The 18,765-nt window shown below is 38.1% G+C and overlaps 2 protein-coding genes across 4 annotated transcripts; both read left to right on the top strand.

Moving 5' to 3' along the window:
* Positions 1–2,570: 2,570 nt before the first annotated feature.
* Positions 2,571–11,457, top strand: LOC128501537 (intelectin-1-like). 2 transcript variants are annotated; one of them, XM_053471056.1, is made up of 9 exons: positions 2,571–2,615; positions 3,474–3,540; positions 3,955–4,119; positions 4,577–4,824; positions 5,165–5,323; positions 6,071–6,191; positions 9,998–10,101; positions 11,186–11,366; positions 11,399–11,457. In XM_053471056.1, exons 2-8 carry the CDS (start codon positions 3,480–3,482, stop codon positions 11,336–11,338), a joined length of 1,011 nt encoding a protein of 336 aa, XP_053327031.1. In that variant the 5' UTR covers positions 2,571–2,615; positions 3,474–3,479; the 3' UTR covers positions 11,339–11,366; positions 11,399–11,457. The 2 variants fall into 2 exon arrangements, with proteins under 2 accessions (XP_053327031.1, XP_053327029.1); XM_053471054.1 differs by having other exon boundaries at positions 11,186–11,457.
* Positions 11,458–12,976: 1,519 nt separating this feature from the next.
* LOC128501559 (intelectin-1-like) lies at positions 12,977–18,511 on the top strand. 2 transcript variants are annotated; one of them, XM_053471088.1, is made up of 8 exons: positions 12,984–12,994; positions 13,287–13,369; positions 14,336–14,500; positions 15,202–15,449; positions 15,738–15,896; positions 16,587–16,707; positions 17,007–17,110; positions 18,127–18,511. In XM_053471088.1, exons 2-8 carry the CDS (start codon positions 13,312–13,314, stop codon positions 18,277–18,279), a joined length of 1,008 nt encoding a protein of 335 aa, XP_053327063.1. In that variant the 5' UTR covers positions 12,984–12,994; positions 13,287–13,311; the 3' UTR covers positions 18,280–18,511. The 2 variants fall into 2 exon arrangements, with proteins under 2 accessions (XP_053327064.1, XP_053327063.1); XM_053471089.1 differs by lacking the exon at positions 14,336–14,500 and having other exon boundaries at positions 12,977–12,994.
* Positions 18,512–18,765: the final 254 nt, after the last annotated feature.

Below are 18,765 nucleotides of genomic sequence, written 5' to 3'. Positions count from 1 at the left end.
TTGTAAAACGTAGCCTTATATATCCACATAATTGCATTAACATTGATAAACAGGTACATGTAGACAACCCAACCTTTAATCCCCTTTGGCTACTGAATATCCCCCTGGCAGCAATCCTATTCATGGGATTAGTTACACAATGGTGTTCCTACCTGTGCTATCTTTGTTTGGCAGCCAGGCTGGAGCCATCTCTGACTACCTTGGGGCTCTGCATGACAGGTCATTCTGTTACAATATGTCTCACCACACAGGAAATATATAATGGGCAAAACACACATGAATATTTGACAAATATGTTCCATGGGTCATGGTTCTTGGACAAATGTGTTCCATGGGTCATGGTTCTTGCGTGTTAAAAGGGCTCACAAAGAAATAACAAACTATCCAAAACTAAGACTTGAAGCCAGTTCTAGCTATGCTGATGCTAGGGCTAAAAAATATATACAAACAGCACCCACCCTATTCCCCCAAAATGGCAATTGGGTTCTTCCAAATGGATACTAAGTCCCTGAACAACATATCAGTTAACTTTTAAAATGATGCTGGACTAGGCAGAGATGCCAAAAGCTGTCAGTCAAAACCTCTACAAAATGTAGTTCATGGTTTTCCTGGCAAATATATAACAAAGGATTACCAAAGGATTGTTCTGTGTGTTTTTCCTTTTGACATAATGTGTCAAACCGTGCCATTTAAAATATTAAAAGGTGAAATGTAAATAGGCCTATTGTACGAAGGTATTTGCACTCCATTAACGTAGTTTGTGAATGTATTTGACACGTTGTTTCAAAAGAAAAAACACAGAACAATTCTTTCAAGTCAATTCAATTGAAAAATGATGTTTTGACAAACCACATAAGGCTGCAACAGAAACATATGAGACATGTTTCCTATCATCATATAATCTACACCCAACATCAGAATTCTTCAAAGGCACCCATAGTGACCTTGCACTGAACATTTTTTTTTCTTCTTTTCATTTCATTTATTTTCATTAAAGAGGAAATCATGCTTCTATTGACTAAGCTGAGTTATCAGTTGAGTTAAGGGTTAACTCAACTGGTCAAACTGGACTTGAGATGCATGCTCTCACATTATAACACTCACAGAAAAACTCACAGATTCACTATTCTGCAAGCTGTTGGCTCATACATTTTGTAACTCACAGACGAGGGCATGCACATTCCATATGAAGGCACGTCTTCATCTGAAACTCACAAAAATGTGCCCCTCCCCACAACACACAATAAAAGAAATAACTTAAAATATAAAATAAGAGTTGCCAGACCCTTTATCAATCGATGTCCTAAAACTGGCCCCCACCCCCATAATAATATAATAATAAACTTTACAAGGGTTAACTGGATGGGCTCTTCAAAGGTAAGATGTTATTTTTCATCCCCACAGGTTGCACCTTTTGAGTAACGCCCTTCTACCTGATCCCCCTACCAGTTTATGATTATTACTTAATCCCCTCCATGTCACAGCACGAGGATGGAGGGAGAGGGGCTATGAGATGGGGTCCATGTCCTGCAAATTTGGAGGCTTCCTAACCCCCCACACTCCAGGGGTGCATAGGGGCAAACGTGCCTAAAGTCAAAACTTAATTTAACACACTATTCCAACAGGGGGGGAGTCTGTGCCCCTCAGAGAGTCAGTTTAAATAATATTTAACTCTCTGAAAAGGGTATAGGGAGAGGGGAGGATATGGAGAAATATAACGATGAGCTCCTGTTTTATTATATTTCATGGTTAATGAGATGAGTTAAGGCTTAAGTCCAGTTGAGTTGAGATACTGACCTAATTTCCCATTACTCTGGGTTGAAATGAAGTGGTTGCTCCATGTTCTTGACGTCAGAGTCTCGTGTCCACCTATGCTGGCTTTCTGTGTGTATGCCTCCCTTCGTTTTGATGTGTTCATTTTTCATTCTGAAGAATGTCTTTTCTTGGAAAATGGTTACAATAACAACATGTGATTCGTTTATAAATAGGTTAGCCAAACAGTTACCCTTTACAAAATTAGTAAAAACTGCATCTTGTGATTTGTATTCAAGCATACAAATAATTTTCTCTTTGAAGCAGATATTGTGTTACTTATATGTGACAAATTCTATACATACTGTTCTATTTATGAAACAGGGGGATGTCTTTGTATTTGCGCCTGTTTTGCGCAGATGAAATAATTAAGACCCCGCGATAATGTCAGTATGAGACCCCCAACTTCCAGAGGGTAAACAGGTTATAGATTTAATTAATTAAAACAATTAAAACCCCTAAACCTTATACAGTCCGTGAATTTAACCAATTACTATATACTGTGCTTTGTGACACCGCACTTTAAAACATTGTCATTACTCTATACTGTCCTTTGTGACAGCGCACTTTAAACGATGTCTATATACTGTACTTTGTGACACCGCACTTTAAACAATGTCTCTATACTGTACTTTGTGACACCGCACTTTAAACGATGTCTCTATACTGTACTTTGTGACACCGCACTTTTTTTTCTTCCGCCCTCCCTTCTCTCCCTTTCAACTCCCCTCCCTAAATTCAGAATTGAAGATCTCTGACATCCAAGAAGACTATATAATGCTTTCCTGTGGGCAAACGAGACGGTAAATATTGTATACTCTTCTGGGTATTTACCGGGAAATAAAGACATTGGATAATGGGGGGGGTAGAAATTTCTAGTTATGGTTAGGAACGGATAATACTCAGATTTCACTACCCGTCTGATATATTTTTTCATTTATGTATTTATTAACAGTGGGGTATTTCATACACACGGTTAAATGATCGTTGTTGTGTCACATATGTCATTATATAGGCGGCTGTGTAGAAAGCTTTAGGGTGACTGCTTTGTGTAAGGTAGATGGTGCTAAAATTGCTTGTTTATAGAATCTATTTCTTTGTAGGTTTGATTTTGTGCAGCAATAATTTTCTTTCCTTGTTAACTACAGTACACTAAGAATTTGGGTGAAAAAGGTGTTGTTTTAGTATGCCTCTGTTGTGTGTTTTTGTAGATAGTTTGCACTGGCTCGTGTTCTTTTTTCAAACTTTCAATTTTATGGGTATAATGTACTCGCTACCCTGGCCAAAATCATAGTTTGGTACTCAGAGGTTCTTGCTCTTCCCAACTTTTGTGCATGCTTGATGCATTGTATCCGTATGGAAATGAAGGATAATCCAATTCTAGCAGAAGGCATTTAGGGACAAAAAAACAAATATTTATATGAAGTTGCCAGAAGTCCAGTAAGCCAGCCAGCTAGACATTACTGAGCATTTGCCCTCTCCAGTCTAAATCACAAATATGGAAATAATAAGTGGGTGTTATTTTGGTTTTATACAGTGGCAGGCGCATGTCCTCTGAGGTTATTAATTGATGATCTAATGATCCTACACAGGTATCATTTCCACACTGTGTTGAAATTATTGTCTTCATTTATCGTTCTTTTCTCTTTTTTTCTGGTTAGGTAAAGATGTTGCGCAATCTGGTTCTGTTAACTTTAGTCTTTAGTGATGGACTTACAGCCTCATGCGGTAAGTGAAATGTACAATGACCTAGACATGGATCCAGTACCCAAGAAACCCACTCTTAAATGTAATCTGTTTTCAAATGTACCATGGAAAGACCAGCTTGGCTCACGCATGGACAGCCAGGATGGAGAATGTCTTGGCCCCTTTCCCAACATCTAGTGAGTTGTCAGTCATGTTAGTGAGATATAAAGGAACACTTAATGTGGTCCCACTATACAATTTTTACATGTTTGCCTGCTTAAAGAGTTGTTCTGGTCTCTCTACTCCAACCAACACTGTGTATAGGAGTAAACAACTTAAATATACGGTATATGGTATTTTAATTACCCGGTACTTGGATTCTAAAGAGTGAGCTGATAACCCTACAGCAATCCCCATATGCAATAATGGTTTTCATACAATAAAATGTTCTCCTAGACCTTGCTTCAACTCAGGAGAAGAAGTTAAACATCCTGAATTTACTGGCATGTTGGGATGAAAACAGTAATCGCGTCAGCTCAGATTACTGCTCTAACAATGGAGTTAATGACTACAGATACAGAAGCTGCACGGAAATCAAGCAATCCAACACAAACGCCAGGGGTGAGTAACACAACCTCGTAACGTGTGCACGATTACTGCAGTTTTACATCATTCATTAACCTCTTATTTATTAGAGCACATTGTTCATTGTCTGAGACTTCTTAACATTATAAAGATTGTGTGTTTTTTAACTCTTTATTGTTAGATCTGTGTTTTGGAAGTATTTGATGATTCAGCAGCTTGGGATATAGGAAAACACGCTTTTCCTGCAGCCTGGGGATGTGACACACGGAGACGTTTTCCATAATCTCATTCGATCCGATTTTATTGTCAATCTTTCACATGGATAACATTGTATATTTTTTTGAGCTGTTACCACATGATCATCGTTCGGCAGTCACAAGCTTTGAGAACTTGAAATAACCATAACAAGTGTTGGCATTTCATAAATAAGCACCAGCAGACTGTCTATTTTATTTAAGAAGAACATCTGATCATAATACTCCTTGTTTTACAGATGGGATTTACACTTTGACAAGTGGTGATGGTATAGCCTACCAGGCGTTCTGTGACATGACAACTGATGGAGGCGGCTGGACTTTGGTAGCCAGTATTCATGAGAACAACATGTTTGGCAAATGTACTATTGGAGATCGCTGGTCAAGCCAACAGGGGAACAACCCAAATAATCCAGAAGGAGATGGTAACTGGGCAAATTATAACACCTTTGGGTTACCTGATGGAGCAACCAGTGATGACTACAAGGTACCAAATGTTCAATACATCAAGGACAGATACACTAAAAAAAGGGAGAAGCTTCATTAGGTAGAGGCAACAATCCAGTCCCAAAGTTAGTTTTTCAAAGTACCTAAAAACCCAAAACATGTCACATGCACATAGTTTCCTTTTTAAAATGTTTACAGGGAATTTAGTGAAAATGCATACCATAAAATTAAAACACAGGCATTGCATACATTGTATATATAAAGCTTAAATGGTCAATTAAGCTTTATATATACAGTATTTCCTAAACTTCAATATTACATAAAAATATGAAAAGCTCCTGGCTAAATGTGGGTTATACAAGTATTTTTCACATTACCAGAATCCAGGCTATTATGATATCTCAGCTAAAGATGTGGAATTGTGGCATGTGCCAAACAAGACTCCAATGTCTCAATGGAGGGAGTCCTCTCTTCTAAGATATCGCACACAGACAGGCTTCCTTTCGGCTGAGGGAGGCAACCTCTTCAACCTCTACAAGGTAATAGAGTAACAGCACTGATTTTACTTTATTTCTATTTCAGCATTTTACCTTCATTGGATTTAGGATGGACAGTTGTAAGGCCCTTGTGATAAGCTTTCCAATCCATTCGCAACACCTCTGCCACACTAATGTTCTCATCCATCTACTGCCCCACTGCGGTAGTCCCTCTACTGGCTCCTCATGCCCTCCACAATTAAATTTAAACTCATGTCCCTTACCCATATTGGACCTCCAGACACCTCTGCTCTCATCTCCTAGTAGTCTCCTATCCACTCTCCTCACTCTTCCCATCCCTGTTCTATTACCACTTTCTTCCACTAGTGTATTTTACCCGTGAAACATCCTGAATCCAATCTGTCCGCCCAACCTTCATGATCTCTGTTAATGTTCTTGTCAGTTTTAATGTTATTGTTCATACTCACCCCTACTGTAATAGTTATTGGGAATGTACTAGACCTCATTGAACCTTATATACGAAGTGTGTCAATTTAATTAAGAAAATATTTCACTGGTATCCTATAAGATACATTTTAAAGCCTTCTATATGAAGGTGTTTATATGTAAAATTATTTTTAGTTTGTACAGCTAATCAAAACCTTGCATGTTTGGGGATGATAGTGCCTTTTCAGCAGATAATAATGAAGCTACAAACACTTTTGTGGTTGAATGCATGTGCCATGATTCTGCACCATAAACTCTTAGCAGTTACAATATCATAAAACTAATAACTCACCATTTTTCTAGAAATATCCTGTGAAATATAATGTTGGCACCTGCCTTACAAACAATGGACCGGCCATACCAGTTGTGTATGATCTTGGCAATGCGGAGAAGACAGCCAATTACTACTCACCAAGTGGCAGAAGTAAGACATTTGTATATAAAATTGCATTCATTTGTGGGGAACTTGGATGCCAAGCAATGTGTGGTTAGTAGGTTTTTGGTAATTGAAGCAAAAGAACAGGATAAATTACACAAAGTTTACAATGTTTCCCTGTGCGATTTATCTGCAGTAAATCCCCTGTCCCCTCCAGCTGAGTGTCGCTTCTCATCGGCAGACTCGGCACTGAGGGGTGGTAGTAGCTGCCATCAGAAGGACAGGAGAGCAGGGTATTATCCTAAATACAGATGCATTTTGCTATTTTTGTGACAATATGTTCTTTGCGTAAGGACGGTTAAAGCCATTTGCAGTACATTTACGTGATTAGGTCATGCTGTGCATCACGTGTGACTCAATCAATGCCATGTTCCAATCTCCAAGAGCCCTCTTGGTCAGGAGAACTAGCAGAGGATCATAATTAAGTGAACATTCATGTCAAACACAGAGACAAATGATAAAGCTGTTATTTGTATGACTTTTTGCGACAAATATTGCATCAATTCTATTTGAAACCATAGAAGAGTCTAGAGCCTCTTCATATTCTGCAATGATTTGACGAGGATGAGCCTTCCAATTAGTCCATTCCTTACTCATGTATGATACCTGAGATTTCCACTGAAATTCAGGAGACTCAACTGAGTATATCTGATGATCACTCACGTCAAGTTATGGTTTAAGCAAGTAGAATCAGAAACATTTGATGCTTTGTGACTGTCCATTAAAGCGTTAACCTGTTTAAGGTTCATAGGTCTGGCTCGTTTACAAAGTCTTCCATTTTGATAATCATGATGATGACAAGATAATCACCTAGCGTTTTGTGCATTGTTGGGTCACTTCTTGTGCTTGTATGCAGTGGCGACTCTAGAAACAATATATAGGGGGGGCACACAAGATACCACAGTCAAACTGGGGGGGCATTAATAATTTCCACCATTAAATCATACCACTGAAAAAACACATACATATATCTATATATATATATATATATATATATATATACATACATATTGCCAAAAGTAATGTGCTATGGAATGATACTTTTGTTATTGGACAATACAATACTTGATCATTCAACATGGGAAGCCTGAAGCCACAATTTAGTAAGACTAATCCTTGAAATCCTTTAAACAATACAATACCTTAACTTTTGCACTAAATGATTTAAGGGCCTAATATTAGATCCTGCTGCTGATATATATATATTAGCCCTGCTGCCCAAATATATTAATATTAGCCCCAGTTGCCGATATATATATTAATATTAGTCCCTGCTGCCGATATATATATATAAATATTAGACCCTGCTGCTGATAGCAGGTATAGATCAACACAATAACACACAAACCCAGCTTTGCATGTATAGATCAATTGAAATTCACTTGTGATCTCAGCACTGAAGGTATATATCAAATAAACAGAATCAGACATACAAATCCTGTATTTGCAGGTATACAATAATAATATATGAAACGTAGCATCGCAGGTATAGATCAAATAAATACATGGAAACAGCATTGCAGGTATTAATCAACTGAACAAGACATACAAACCCTGTATTTGCAGGTATACATAAATAATATATGGAAACATAGCATAGCAGATATGGATCTACAGAATAACACAGAAACCCAGCTTTGCAGGTATAGATCAATTGGAATTCACATAAAAACACGGCATTAATGGTATATTTAAAACCCCCTAAATTACAGGGATAGATCACAGCTTGCACACCCAGATAACACACATACGATTTGCCATCTTTGTCCCATATACACCCTGCCTGTGCCATCTTGGTCCCCAAGGCTCAAACATCCTGCTAGTGCCATCTTTGCCCTTCCACAATTATACATCTATGATACACACAATCACATTAACTCATGCTCTCCCTCATTCAGACAATTCATCCACATATTAACTCATGCTCTCCCTCATTCAGACAATTCATCCACATATTAACTCATGCTCTCCCTCATTCAGACAATTCATCCACATATTAACTCATGCTCTCCCTCATTCAGACAAATCATCCATTTTAAGAAACTACACCCCTTGGAGCTTCAAATGAGGGGCTACATGTATTTCTAGGACAAAAGTTGAGTGCACAAATAATGATGGAATATGTCACTTTGGCTAGAAAATATGTTTTTTCTATCCATAGCGACATGTTCATTTGTGTCTTGCGCACTCCAGGTTTGTACTAGAAACACATGCAGCCCCTCATTTGATGCGCCAAGGGATGTCGTTTTTGCAAATGTGTACTTTTTGTGCCATAATTTAACTTCCTACGTGAGCAGTAATGCCACGTCAAGGCTTCAACCCCAATTACTGACCATTCACACGCCTTTCATATCTCCATTCACTCGCAGAAGCACACACCATACTTTAAATAAATTCACTCACAGAAGCACACACCATTCTTTCCCCTTACAACCCCAAAGAAGGGAGAAAAAAAAATCACTTTTACAGCAAAAATAAGTTTTGCAGTAAAAATGCAAGGCGCTCCAGGGATGATATGGTTACTCACGTACCGCACAGACTAAATGGCTGATTTTAATAATATTTGCAGTTCATCAGGATTTCAAAAATTGCCTCCCTCTACCGTTGGCTAAATTTAACCCCATGATCAAAGGGATCATAGGATTAAAGATTAGTATCGGCCATTTTTAAAAAGGGAATGTGACTTTTTATAGCTATATGATCGCTGTGGTAACATTGGCTACCACAGTGATCATTTAGCTAGAATACTTAAACTTTTTTTTTTTTTTTAAAGTTAAACTACTTTGTTTTTGTAATTTTTTTTACATTTTTATTTTTTTAACTTAATATGTTTTATTATTTTTTACAAGCTATATACCGTTGGAAAGGTGAGGCGATTACCTTTCCAATGGTATATGTTGGGGGTATGTAGCTGCTTAGATGCCTGATATACAGGCATCTAAGCAGCATGCCCCCATACCTCTTTAACTGACAATTGTCAGTTGTTAATAAAGTTGCGCGGTGACGTCATCGCGTCATTGCGCGAGACGTCACCGGGCAGATCGGGTGGCTCCGGTGATGCCCTTCAGTTGGAGGGGCAGATCGCCGGGGTAGGTGGTGATGGAGGTCCACAGACCTCCATCAAGGTAAGGTAGTGCTAGTGACGGCATGGTGCCGTCGTTAGCACCTGACTGGGACTGCTAGCGACGGCACCATGCCGTCGTTAGCAGTCAAGGGGTTACAAATTCGGCGGGGGGGCAACAGGGGGGGCAAGGAATAACCAAGGGGGGGCAATTGCCCCCCCTTGCCCCCCTGTAGCGACGCCACTGCTTGTATGGAATTGGTAGCAACCTAGAAAATGCATTCTCGACAATAATTACTTTGTGATAAGTAGACAAAAAAGAGATAAGTATGCAAAACTTTTTCCATAGTCACTTGATAAATAAATCCGAAAACAAACATTTCTGTAAGTAGTAAACTGGCTTTTATTCAAGATTCCAGAGCTTAACCTTCCATTGATTAACCCTGTAAATGCCCAATGCATCCCACAGGTGCTCTGTAAATGTTTTGAAGATATTTAGTTTAAAAAAATCTAAATATCAGAGCAGAGCAATCATCCTGGGAACGGGAAGATGAAATAGCTGCTCCCGTGGAATACACATAAGGGATGTTTTATATACTTATTATTTCATTCTTTAACCGTAACATGTAGGACTTTGGGAAAAACAATAAGTGTATACATTTTGTAACACAAAATTGGTTATTTAAGGATAAGTATTTCAGAAACTCTAAAACTGTGTAACTGTTTCCTTTAGGTGAGTTTGTTGCTGGGTTTGTTCAGTTCCGGGTGTTTAATTATGAAAAGGCAGCGCTCGCTCTGTGCCCTGGGATAAAGGTGACTGGTTGCAACACAGAGCAGGTACAGAGATCTTTGTAATTCTCTCCATGCTGGGCGCATGCTCCTGCGTGTAAATCATTTCCTACGGCACATGTGTAATGACCTTGCGGGTGGATAGCGCAGTCCAGGACCTTACACATCTTTCAGGTCCAGGGATTGATCTATTATAATGCAGACACCATCTTAGTGCAGATCATTTCAGAGGAACAATAATGGGTTTCCAGAAACTGTTTTGACCATCACTGCTTTTCCCAATATCTCCAGTCTCCTTTTTATTTCTCTTTATTTTGCCTTCCTTCTCTTTATCTCTTTTCTCCCTACCTCTCCTCGTTCTCTTTTATCTCTCCCTCTTTTTTTGATATCCCCTTTCTATCTCTCCTCTTTTTCTATATCTCATCTCTCCTCCTATTTCACTTAATCTCTCCTTTATTCCTCTTCTTTATGTCTACCTCTCATCTTTCTCACAATCTATCTTATTTCTCCCACCTCTCATCATCTATCTCCTTATCTCTTTCCTTATTCATTATCAATCCTTTTTTCAATATTGTTCCCCCTTTTCTCATCCCTTTTTCTCATTACTCTCCCTTCCCACTATCTCTCTCCTTTCTATCCTTCTCTCTATCTCTCCCCTTTCTCTATCTCATTATCTCTCCCCTATATATTCCTCTTTATCTCTACATTTTTTTTCTGTCTATTCTGTCTCTCCCCATCACTTACTTTTTTTTCCTTTCTGAAGTCCTTCTTCTTGCAGACCTTCATCATGGCGCACCCAACCTCATTGCAGAGTGCTGGGATATGACGTCATATTCCCGTGCTCTGTAATGAGGTCAGACGCAACATGATGACTCGTCAGCAGCATCGCAAGGAAGCAAACTATATGAAAGATGTTTGTACAGATAAGTTTCCTAGTAGAAAACTCTGCCTTATGTTCTGTGCAGCAAAATGTGCTACTTCATGAAATACATGTGGCTGAGTTCTTTTCTTTTTTTCTGTAAATAAATAATGTTTGTAACAGTTACTTTCTTCTCTGTGCATTTATATCCTTCTGTAGTGTAGTGTAATTGGATACCTAATTTTCTGGGTTCTATATGTGTTTGGCTTCCAGCATTGCTTTGGAGGAGGAGGCTACATTCCTCAGGGCGACCCCAAGCAGTGTGGAGACTTTGCAGCCATTGACTGGGACGGTTATGGGACACACACCGGATGGAGTTCCAGTAAAGCGATAACAGAAGCTGCCGTGCTGATCTTTTACCGCTAACATTATTGTATTGCTTCAAAATAGGTGTTCTTGAATGAACCAATCAGTGAATATTTGTCTCCCTGCTAGAGGGTAACAATGACATGTCATGATAACGAATAAATATTGATATCAGAAAAGTTGTGTGGTTTGTTGTAGACTCAAAGGTGTAGAGTAGCACATAGTAAGAAAAGAGATATAAAGGGCCATCAACTGTAATTGGGATCCTGGCCTTCCCTTGCGTCATCATCCAAAATATTATCACTAGAAATAAACATACGCTGGTCACCACGAAGGTCCGGGCCTCTCTTGGTTTTACCAGGGAGGGAAGGTAGGGGTTGCATATCCCGTTGAGGAGCGTGGTCAAAGAGGAAGAAGACTGACGACCTGGTGTTCCTTTACAAAGAATGACACCTTGAGCTTTTAACTTAAATCTCATCAGTTGTTAGGTAGGCTCAAGTTCAAAGAAATGAAACTCATCTAAATGATTTTATACCCGCATGCCGTAGACATGTCCAATAGCACTGATGATATCTTGTTGATGAGCTTCACTGAAAGTTCTATCTTGGTGTACAGCCAGTCTGTATCTGCTGGTCACCATCTCTCTTGTCTTTGTTTGCATCCATTTATTTGACTGTAATTAAGCATGCACAAAACAAGTGGCCTATATATGTAGTGATATATAATACAAGTTATCTATCCAGCTTCTGTGCACAGATGTCCTCCTTGGTAGTTGTGGGAAGAGGAAGGTGGTTCTGATACTTTCCAGATCTCTGGTCAGACCTCACCTAGAGTATTGTGTTCTGTTCTGGAGACCCCATTCATGTTTCGGAAAGAGTTCAGAGGAAGGCAGAAATTGGTGAATGGTTTTCAGCATACAAATTATCAGGATAGACAAAGTGATCTCAATATGTATAGATTGAAAGAACGAAAAGAAACAGGAGATGTGATAGAAACATTTAAATATTTAAGGGGATTTAACAAAGTAAGAGAGGGAGGTTTAGTTCACAGGAGGATAAATGGTAGAACAAGGGGCCATAATCAAGGATGTCAGAGGCTTAGATGTCATTCAAGGAAGTTATACTGAGAGGGTGGTAGATAGAGGGAACAGCATATCATTAGAGATGGTAGAGGCTAATACAGTAAGGGATTTTAAACATATATGGGAAAGGCCAAAACACTGTTTACGGTCTAAATCTTTACATTGGACAGACTAGATTGGATGAATAGTCCTTAATTAGAGAAATAGTTGTTGCAATGCTTCCCTTTATTCACTATTACATGGCGTGTAAAGGCTGCCGAGGTTGAATAGGTTGGTAGAGACGTGTGAGTAGGTTATCAGTGATCTGTCATGTACTAATAGGATTTTCATCCTGTTGATGATATAATTCAGCACACAAGGAAACAGGTGCTGGCATTTCACAATGGAAGAGAATAAAAAACAAATTCTTCCCAAGTCACCAAGACTCAACCCTTTTTACGTTTCCAAGTTTCTGTAACATTCTCTGTTGAACATGATTGATACGGACAGTATTGATGCCAATACTGAATGTACTTCCTGCTTTCGTGGCCAATCCAATCAGTGGGTCCGTGTAAGAATGTAGGTGGAACCCAGCATTCTTTTTTAAAGATACATCTTATATGGTAAAAAAAAGAAATCCAACTTTCTACTTTGTGGTAAGTGACGGTTTGTATTTAGTCATCTGTAAGTCATTTTCTTAATGCCTGCCAATGTCTGCTGTTAATAACATGCTACCATTACTTACAGCTAAAGGTGTCAACTTTTTGTAGAAGTCTATATTTAACTGTAAATACACTATACAGTGATAATGTGAAGGAATTGGTAAATCATATTCATTCATAGGTTGAAAAGCAATGTAGATTTGTATGTATGTATGACTGCATTTTACTGTATATTACTACTATGATGTTCATTGTGATAATAATATTTGATTGTGTTTTCTAATAGTTTTGCAATCTTTGCTAAACTGAAGATGCTGGCATTCGGCTTGATACTGCTCACTGTTGCAGTAGGACACTCCGATGCCTGTGGTGAGTGAATGAAAGCGCTTACTGGGTAGAGAAGGATAGTCCTGCACCCTTTACAGGGACGTTAATAAAGTGATTTTCGCCATTATGTTAACAATCTTCCCTTTCATGCATAATGGAAACTGGAGCCGGGACAATCTATGTAGGCTCAGGCTCATCGGGAAAAAAATATTCGTTAGAATAGGCCATTAAATGGTAGCACGGTTAAAACTTTGTGATGTTTCTCACTTTGTACATCTTATAGAAAATATATCTTATATTATTATTATAATATATCTTAAATACAGAGCGAGTACAATTGAGCATACGCATGTCCGTTCTCAGAGTCACCTCATTGAGAGCGTTGGGTGTAGCTTAATTGTAGCCCCTTTCACATTTATTTTAACCCTCTTTATCCCATATGAATCCATTGTATCCATCCCCATGTATTCCTCAACTATCGCTCGTCTATAAATCTATACGTCTTTTTAACTGTGATTTTGAAAATTGGGTTATGGGATACTGTAATTAGATGAATACTGTTCTTTAGATGAATATGGTGAAGAATAAAAAAAAAACACTTTTGTTTGAAAAATCTTTAACTCATCTACAAAAGCTAATGACAAAAATGCTAAATAGATTTTACTATTTGTCCTGAGTTTAGTTTTCATGTTTTTGTGCTTTTTTTTCCAAGTTATAGGGCAAGTAGCATATTGCTATTTCAAAAACTAGTCAGTGTGCCCCATGTGCCATTTGGGACATCTTTGAAGCCAGTCATCTCAATTTACTCCAAACCATATATTTTTGAAAACACCCCAGGGTATTTCACATGCTAGTGTTTTAACTCTTTCCATGCACTAATCCTGATGCATTTGTGTCTTTTTCAACCTAAATCATTATGTTAATCATGATACTGAGGAAAAGAGATGTTCTGAGAAAAAATCATGTTGCTTCAGTTTGCTTAAATGTATATGTTACATTTGTTCTTAGATAATATTTCCCTTAATCAGAAGAAGCAAAACATTCTGAATTTGTTGGCCTGTTGGAATGATGACAGTGCTGACAACTTACACCAGCACATCTGTCCACCAGAGGGCAATAGAGGGAGGTATCGGAGCTGCAAAGAAATCATTCAGTCTGAGAGTAATTCTGCAGGTGAGCGATACCACTCTGTCCCACATTACTGCCCCCTGACTGCAAGTAAAGGTCCATTCCTGGCCCATTTTCATGTTAAATGTATTTTACTACATGCAAATCTTTGGAGGAATTCACTAGTTATTGAGGTTTTAGAAAATGAGTTCTTTTCTAGCTATGTCTACACCGAAAGTAGGGATTATTTGTCATAGAAGCATAGTATTTGATGGCAGATAAGAACCTCTCGGCTCATCTAAACTGCTTTATTTTTCCACCTTAATCAGTCTTTGATCTTGATTAAAAATGGCCGCAGTATTTTAGCCTCCACCATTGGTTGTCATGTCACAAAAGGTCTGGTAGGAAATCCTACCACGTCTGTTGTGATGCTGTTCCATCTATCCAACAACCTCTCAGTAAAAAGATACAAATATACAGTAATACTAGTACTGAGGTCGTTGAAATTGTGTTCCTATTGATCGGGAGCAGCCGCAGCCAATCACATGTATGCTGTCTCAAGTTGGTGTGTAAAGCACCGGTAGATATCATAGCAGTCTTACAATGAGGGAAAAATAAAAGTAAATATAACGTGTACTCATACAGAATAAGAAGAGGATCCCGCGTTGGTGAGCTTTTAAAGTATTGGGGTTCTTTGTGGGGTTTTGAGACAGAAGGTAGGGAATATTTCATGGAGAATGAAGTTTAACATGTTGCTTTTCCCACAGATGGAATTTACACTCTGACAACTGGTAATGGGATTTCCTACCAGACCTTTTGTGACATGACAACCAATGGTGGAGGCTGGACTTTGGTGGCCAGTATTCATGAAAATAACTTGTTTGGCAAATGTACCCCTGGAGACCGCTGGTCCAGCCAGGAAGGCAATAATGAAAATAACCCAGAAGGAGATGGCAACTGGGCAAATTATGCAACTTTCGGATTACCAGACGGTGCTACCAGTGATGATTACAAGGTTCCAATATTCTTATTAACAATTCAAGAAATTAATTTAGGTTCTTCACAACATCTGAAATCTATTTTCTTCCATTGTATTTATTTGAACCAATTAATCGAATATTCTGTACAGGAATTATCCATAAAATCTAGTTATTGTATGTACTCTGAACAAGGGCAGGCTTCAGAAGGAGGAAAAATTGGTCTTAATGTCTCTGATAAAATGTTATTTCTAGGATTTCCGCTTTGTTTAACACATGTATGTAAACTGTTTAATGTAAACTGTCTAATGTATTGTCTATTCCAGAATCCTGGCTATTATGATATATCGGCCAGTGACTTGGGCTTATGGCATGTGCCAAATAAGACTCCAATCCCATTATGGAAAAGGAGCTCTCTTTTGAGATATCGCACACAGAATGGCTTTCTCTCAACCAAAGGAGGGAACCTCTTTCATTTGTATAAGGTAATAACACTAATAAGTAGGTCAGATGCCTAATATTAATACCTAAATATCTAATAGTAATCACTGTGTGATGGATCTAAAATATAAAATAAGAAATAATGATAAAAACATCTAACAAAGTTTGGTGCCTTGTCCTGACTTGTTGATTTGTCAAGGAATGCCAAAAAGTCAAGAACATACTGTTTATCAGCAACAAAGTCAAATAAGCATGACCAGATGCCTATGAGCGCCATACCCAGGCAAATGCTAAGGCTGATTTATGGGAAGTTTGGCTTTAATCATGAATTTCAGTGCAGGAGTAGGGCTAAGGGTGAGGTATTTCTTCTGTTATTTTCTGAATACTTGAAATGGACTGGTTTATCAAATGGGGAATGATTCAATTATCGAACAATGATGGTAATGGCGAGGAATACATTCCTAATGTAATGTGTGTCCTGCGTGAAGGGGAATTAATTACATACAGCCAAAATATAGAAAATGTCATATCATGAAATGATATCATGAATTGTAAAGTAGGATTCATTCATATAACACAGATAGAGTTGACTATATACATACACACACACACACACACACCCCGCTATATATTTATATATCTTTTTTTCAGAATTAGAGGGAAATGGTTACCGCAGACTAGTGTGACCAGTGGTAATGGATTTTAATCTGCTTTGTACTTAATCTCCCATTTAGAAATATCCAGTAAAATATAATGCTGGCAAATGCCAAACAGATAACGGACCCGCTGAGCCAGTCGTCTATGATGTGGGAAATGCTGAAAAGACAGCCAGCTACTACTCACCCAACTCAAAAAGTAAGATGACCGATCTAAACATAATTCCAGAAAATGTCCATTTATCTGTGGTTCTGAACGTCTCTGTTGACATTTTGATGCAAATATAGCAATTTTCCATATGTTCTAATTAACTGCAAATTATACTAAGGGGGAATTCACTATCTCTTATTCTTTTTCTTGACAACAAGAAGCTACTAGAGTCCAAATCCACTGGGTATGTTAATGACTAGTTTAAAGGGTCAGCTTGTCACAGTGAAGCATTGGCCTCAAACCTAATGTTTTTTTAAGGTTTTATGCTGTATTATCTTCTTTCACAGGGGAATCTACTCCTGGATTTGTCCAATTTCGTGTGATTAACAATGAGAATGCAGCAATAGCTCTGTGTGCCGGAGTTAAAGCGACGGGATGTAATTCAGAACATGTAAGTTTGTAGCAGACCCTGGGCAGGGGAAGATCCATTCTGCTATACCCATCTTGGTGAAGTAATTAGAACCCAATTGTGATCTTAAACATGGAAGACACTAAACAATAACAACTAAAATGAGGAGGGTATCTAATGTAAAGGAGCAGATATTACGTAACATTTGTTTCTATCACTTGCTATTCCACACATGGCCGCAGGGGGTGTCAAAGAATGAGATACAGAAAAGGCTTTAGGAACAGTTTCAACAGTAGCCTTTCCTGGCTGTGGTCTTTATATGAACAATAACATATCTCCAATTGCTGTGACATGATCTTTGTGTCTTACGGGGAGTTATCATGCAAATTATTTTTCTTGTTGACTTTGCTATTGGTACCCTAATAATAGAAACATAACACAAAAGGTGCTGACCCACTTCAAGCCTGTCTGGGGGGTGCTATATTCCTGTACCCATAAGTAACATCACACACAGTTCTAATCTGCACTAAAAAACTTGTTAAATTATTATACACACATGTTAGAGGTTTGCGCACAGGTTGACTTCACACACATCAAACTTTTGCAAATTACATTAAGAAAGTTACATTCACACACATTAAAGTTTTGGCCGATTACATTAAGGAGGTTACATTCACACACATTAAGGTTTGCACTATTACATTAAGGAGGTTACATTCACACACATTAAGGTTTGCACTATTACGTTAAGGAGGTTACATTCACACACATTAAGGTTTGCACTATTACATTAAAGAGGTTACATTCACACACATTAAGGTTTGCAGTTGCACTATTACATTACGGAGGTTACATTCACACACATAAATTTTTTGCACTATTACATTAAGGAGGTTACATTCACACACATTAAAGTTTTGCACTATTACATTAAGGAGGTTACATTCATACACGTTGAAGTTTTGTGCTCCAGCATAAAAGATGTTAAATTCACAATTTTTCAAAGAAACAAAATTCTTACACGTGGTGTAAACATAGGATTCCCATTCATTTTGCAGCACTGCATAGGAGGAGGGGGCTTTTTCCCTGAAGCTAGTCCCAGGCAGTGTGGAGACTTTACAGCCCTCGACTGGTCGGGTTATGGGACACACACCGGATGGAGTGCTGACAAACAATTTATAGAGGCTGCTGTGTTGCTCTTTTATCGCTGATATCCCTAAAGGCTTTATATATAAGATCTATACTTTACCCGGGATACATAACAGTATGTAATTGGTGGGAAAAAAATTAATTACATGCTAATTAGAAAAAAATATGGATTGCAGCTGGGACCAAATGTAATAATATTTGTGCACATTAATTCATTGTACTTTTTGTGTTAATTCAAATTGACATGCCCCTTCTATTGATGATATATGAATAAAATCTGCATGCAAACGATAATATATGTTACCATATTACATTTGAACAATAAATGATCACATATGTGAGTACGAAGAAGAGAAAACATACAATTTACATCCTATAACCCTCCTATTAGAAATATAAAGCTATATATTCAGGGGTTTTTTTTAGCAGTGCCGTCTAATCAGTATAATTACAAACAAAACAAAAATATTTAATTTAATATGAATGTATACCATTCAAACTTTAACTAAACATACAAAAGTGATATAAATAAAAAGCCCTGCATTTTC

The sequence above is a fragment of the Spea bombifrons genome, chromosome 7 (assembly GCF_027358695.1).
Source record: "Spea bombifrons isolate aSpeBom1 chromosome 7, aSpeBom1.2.pri, whole genome shotgun sequence".
NCBI classification, from domain to species: Eukaryota; Metazoa; Chordata; class Amphibia; order Anura; family Pelobatidae; genus Spea; species Spea bombifrons.
This window is presented reverse-complemented; position numbering and strand designations above follow the sequence as displayed.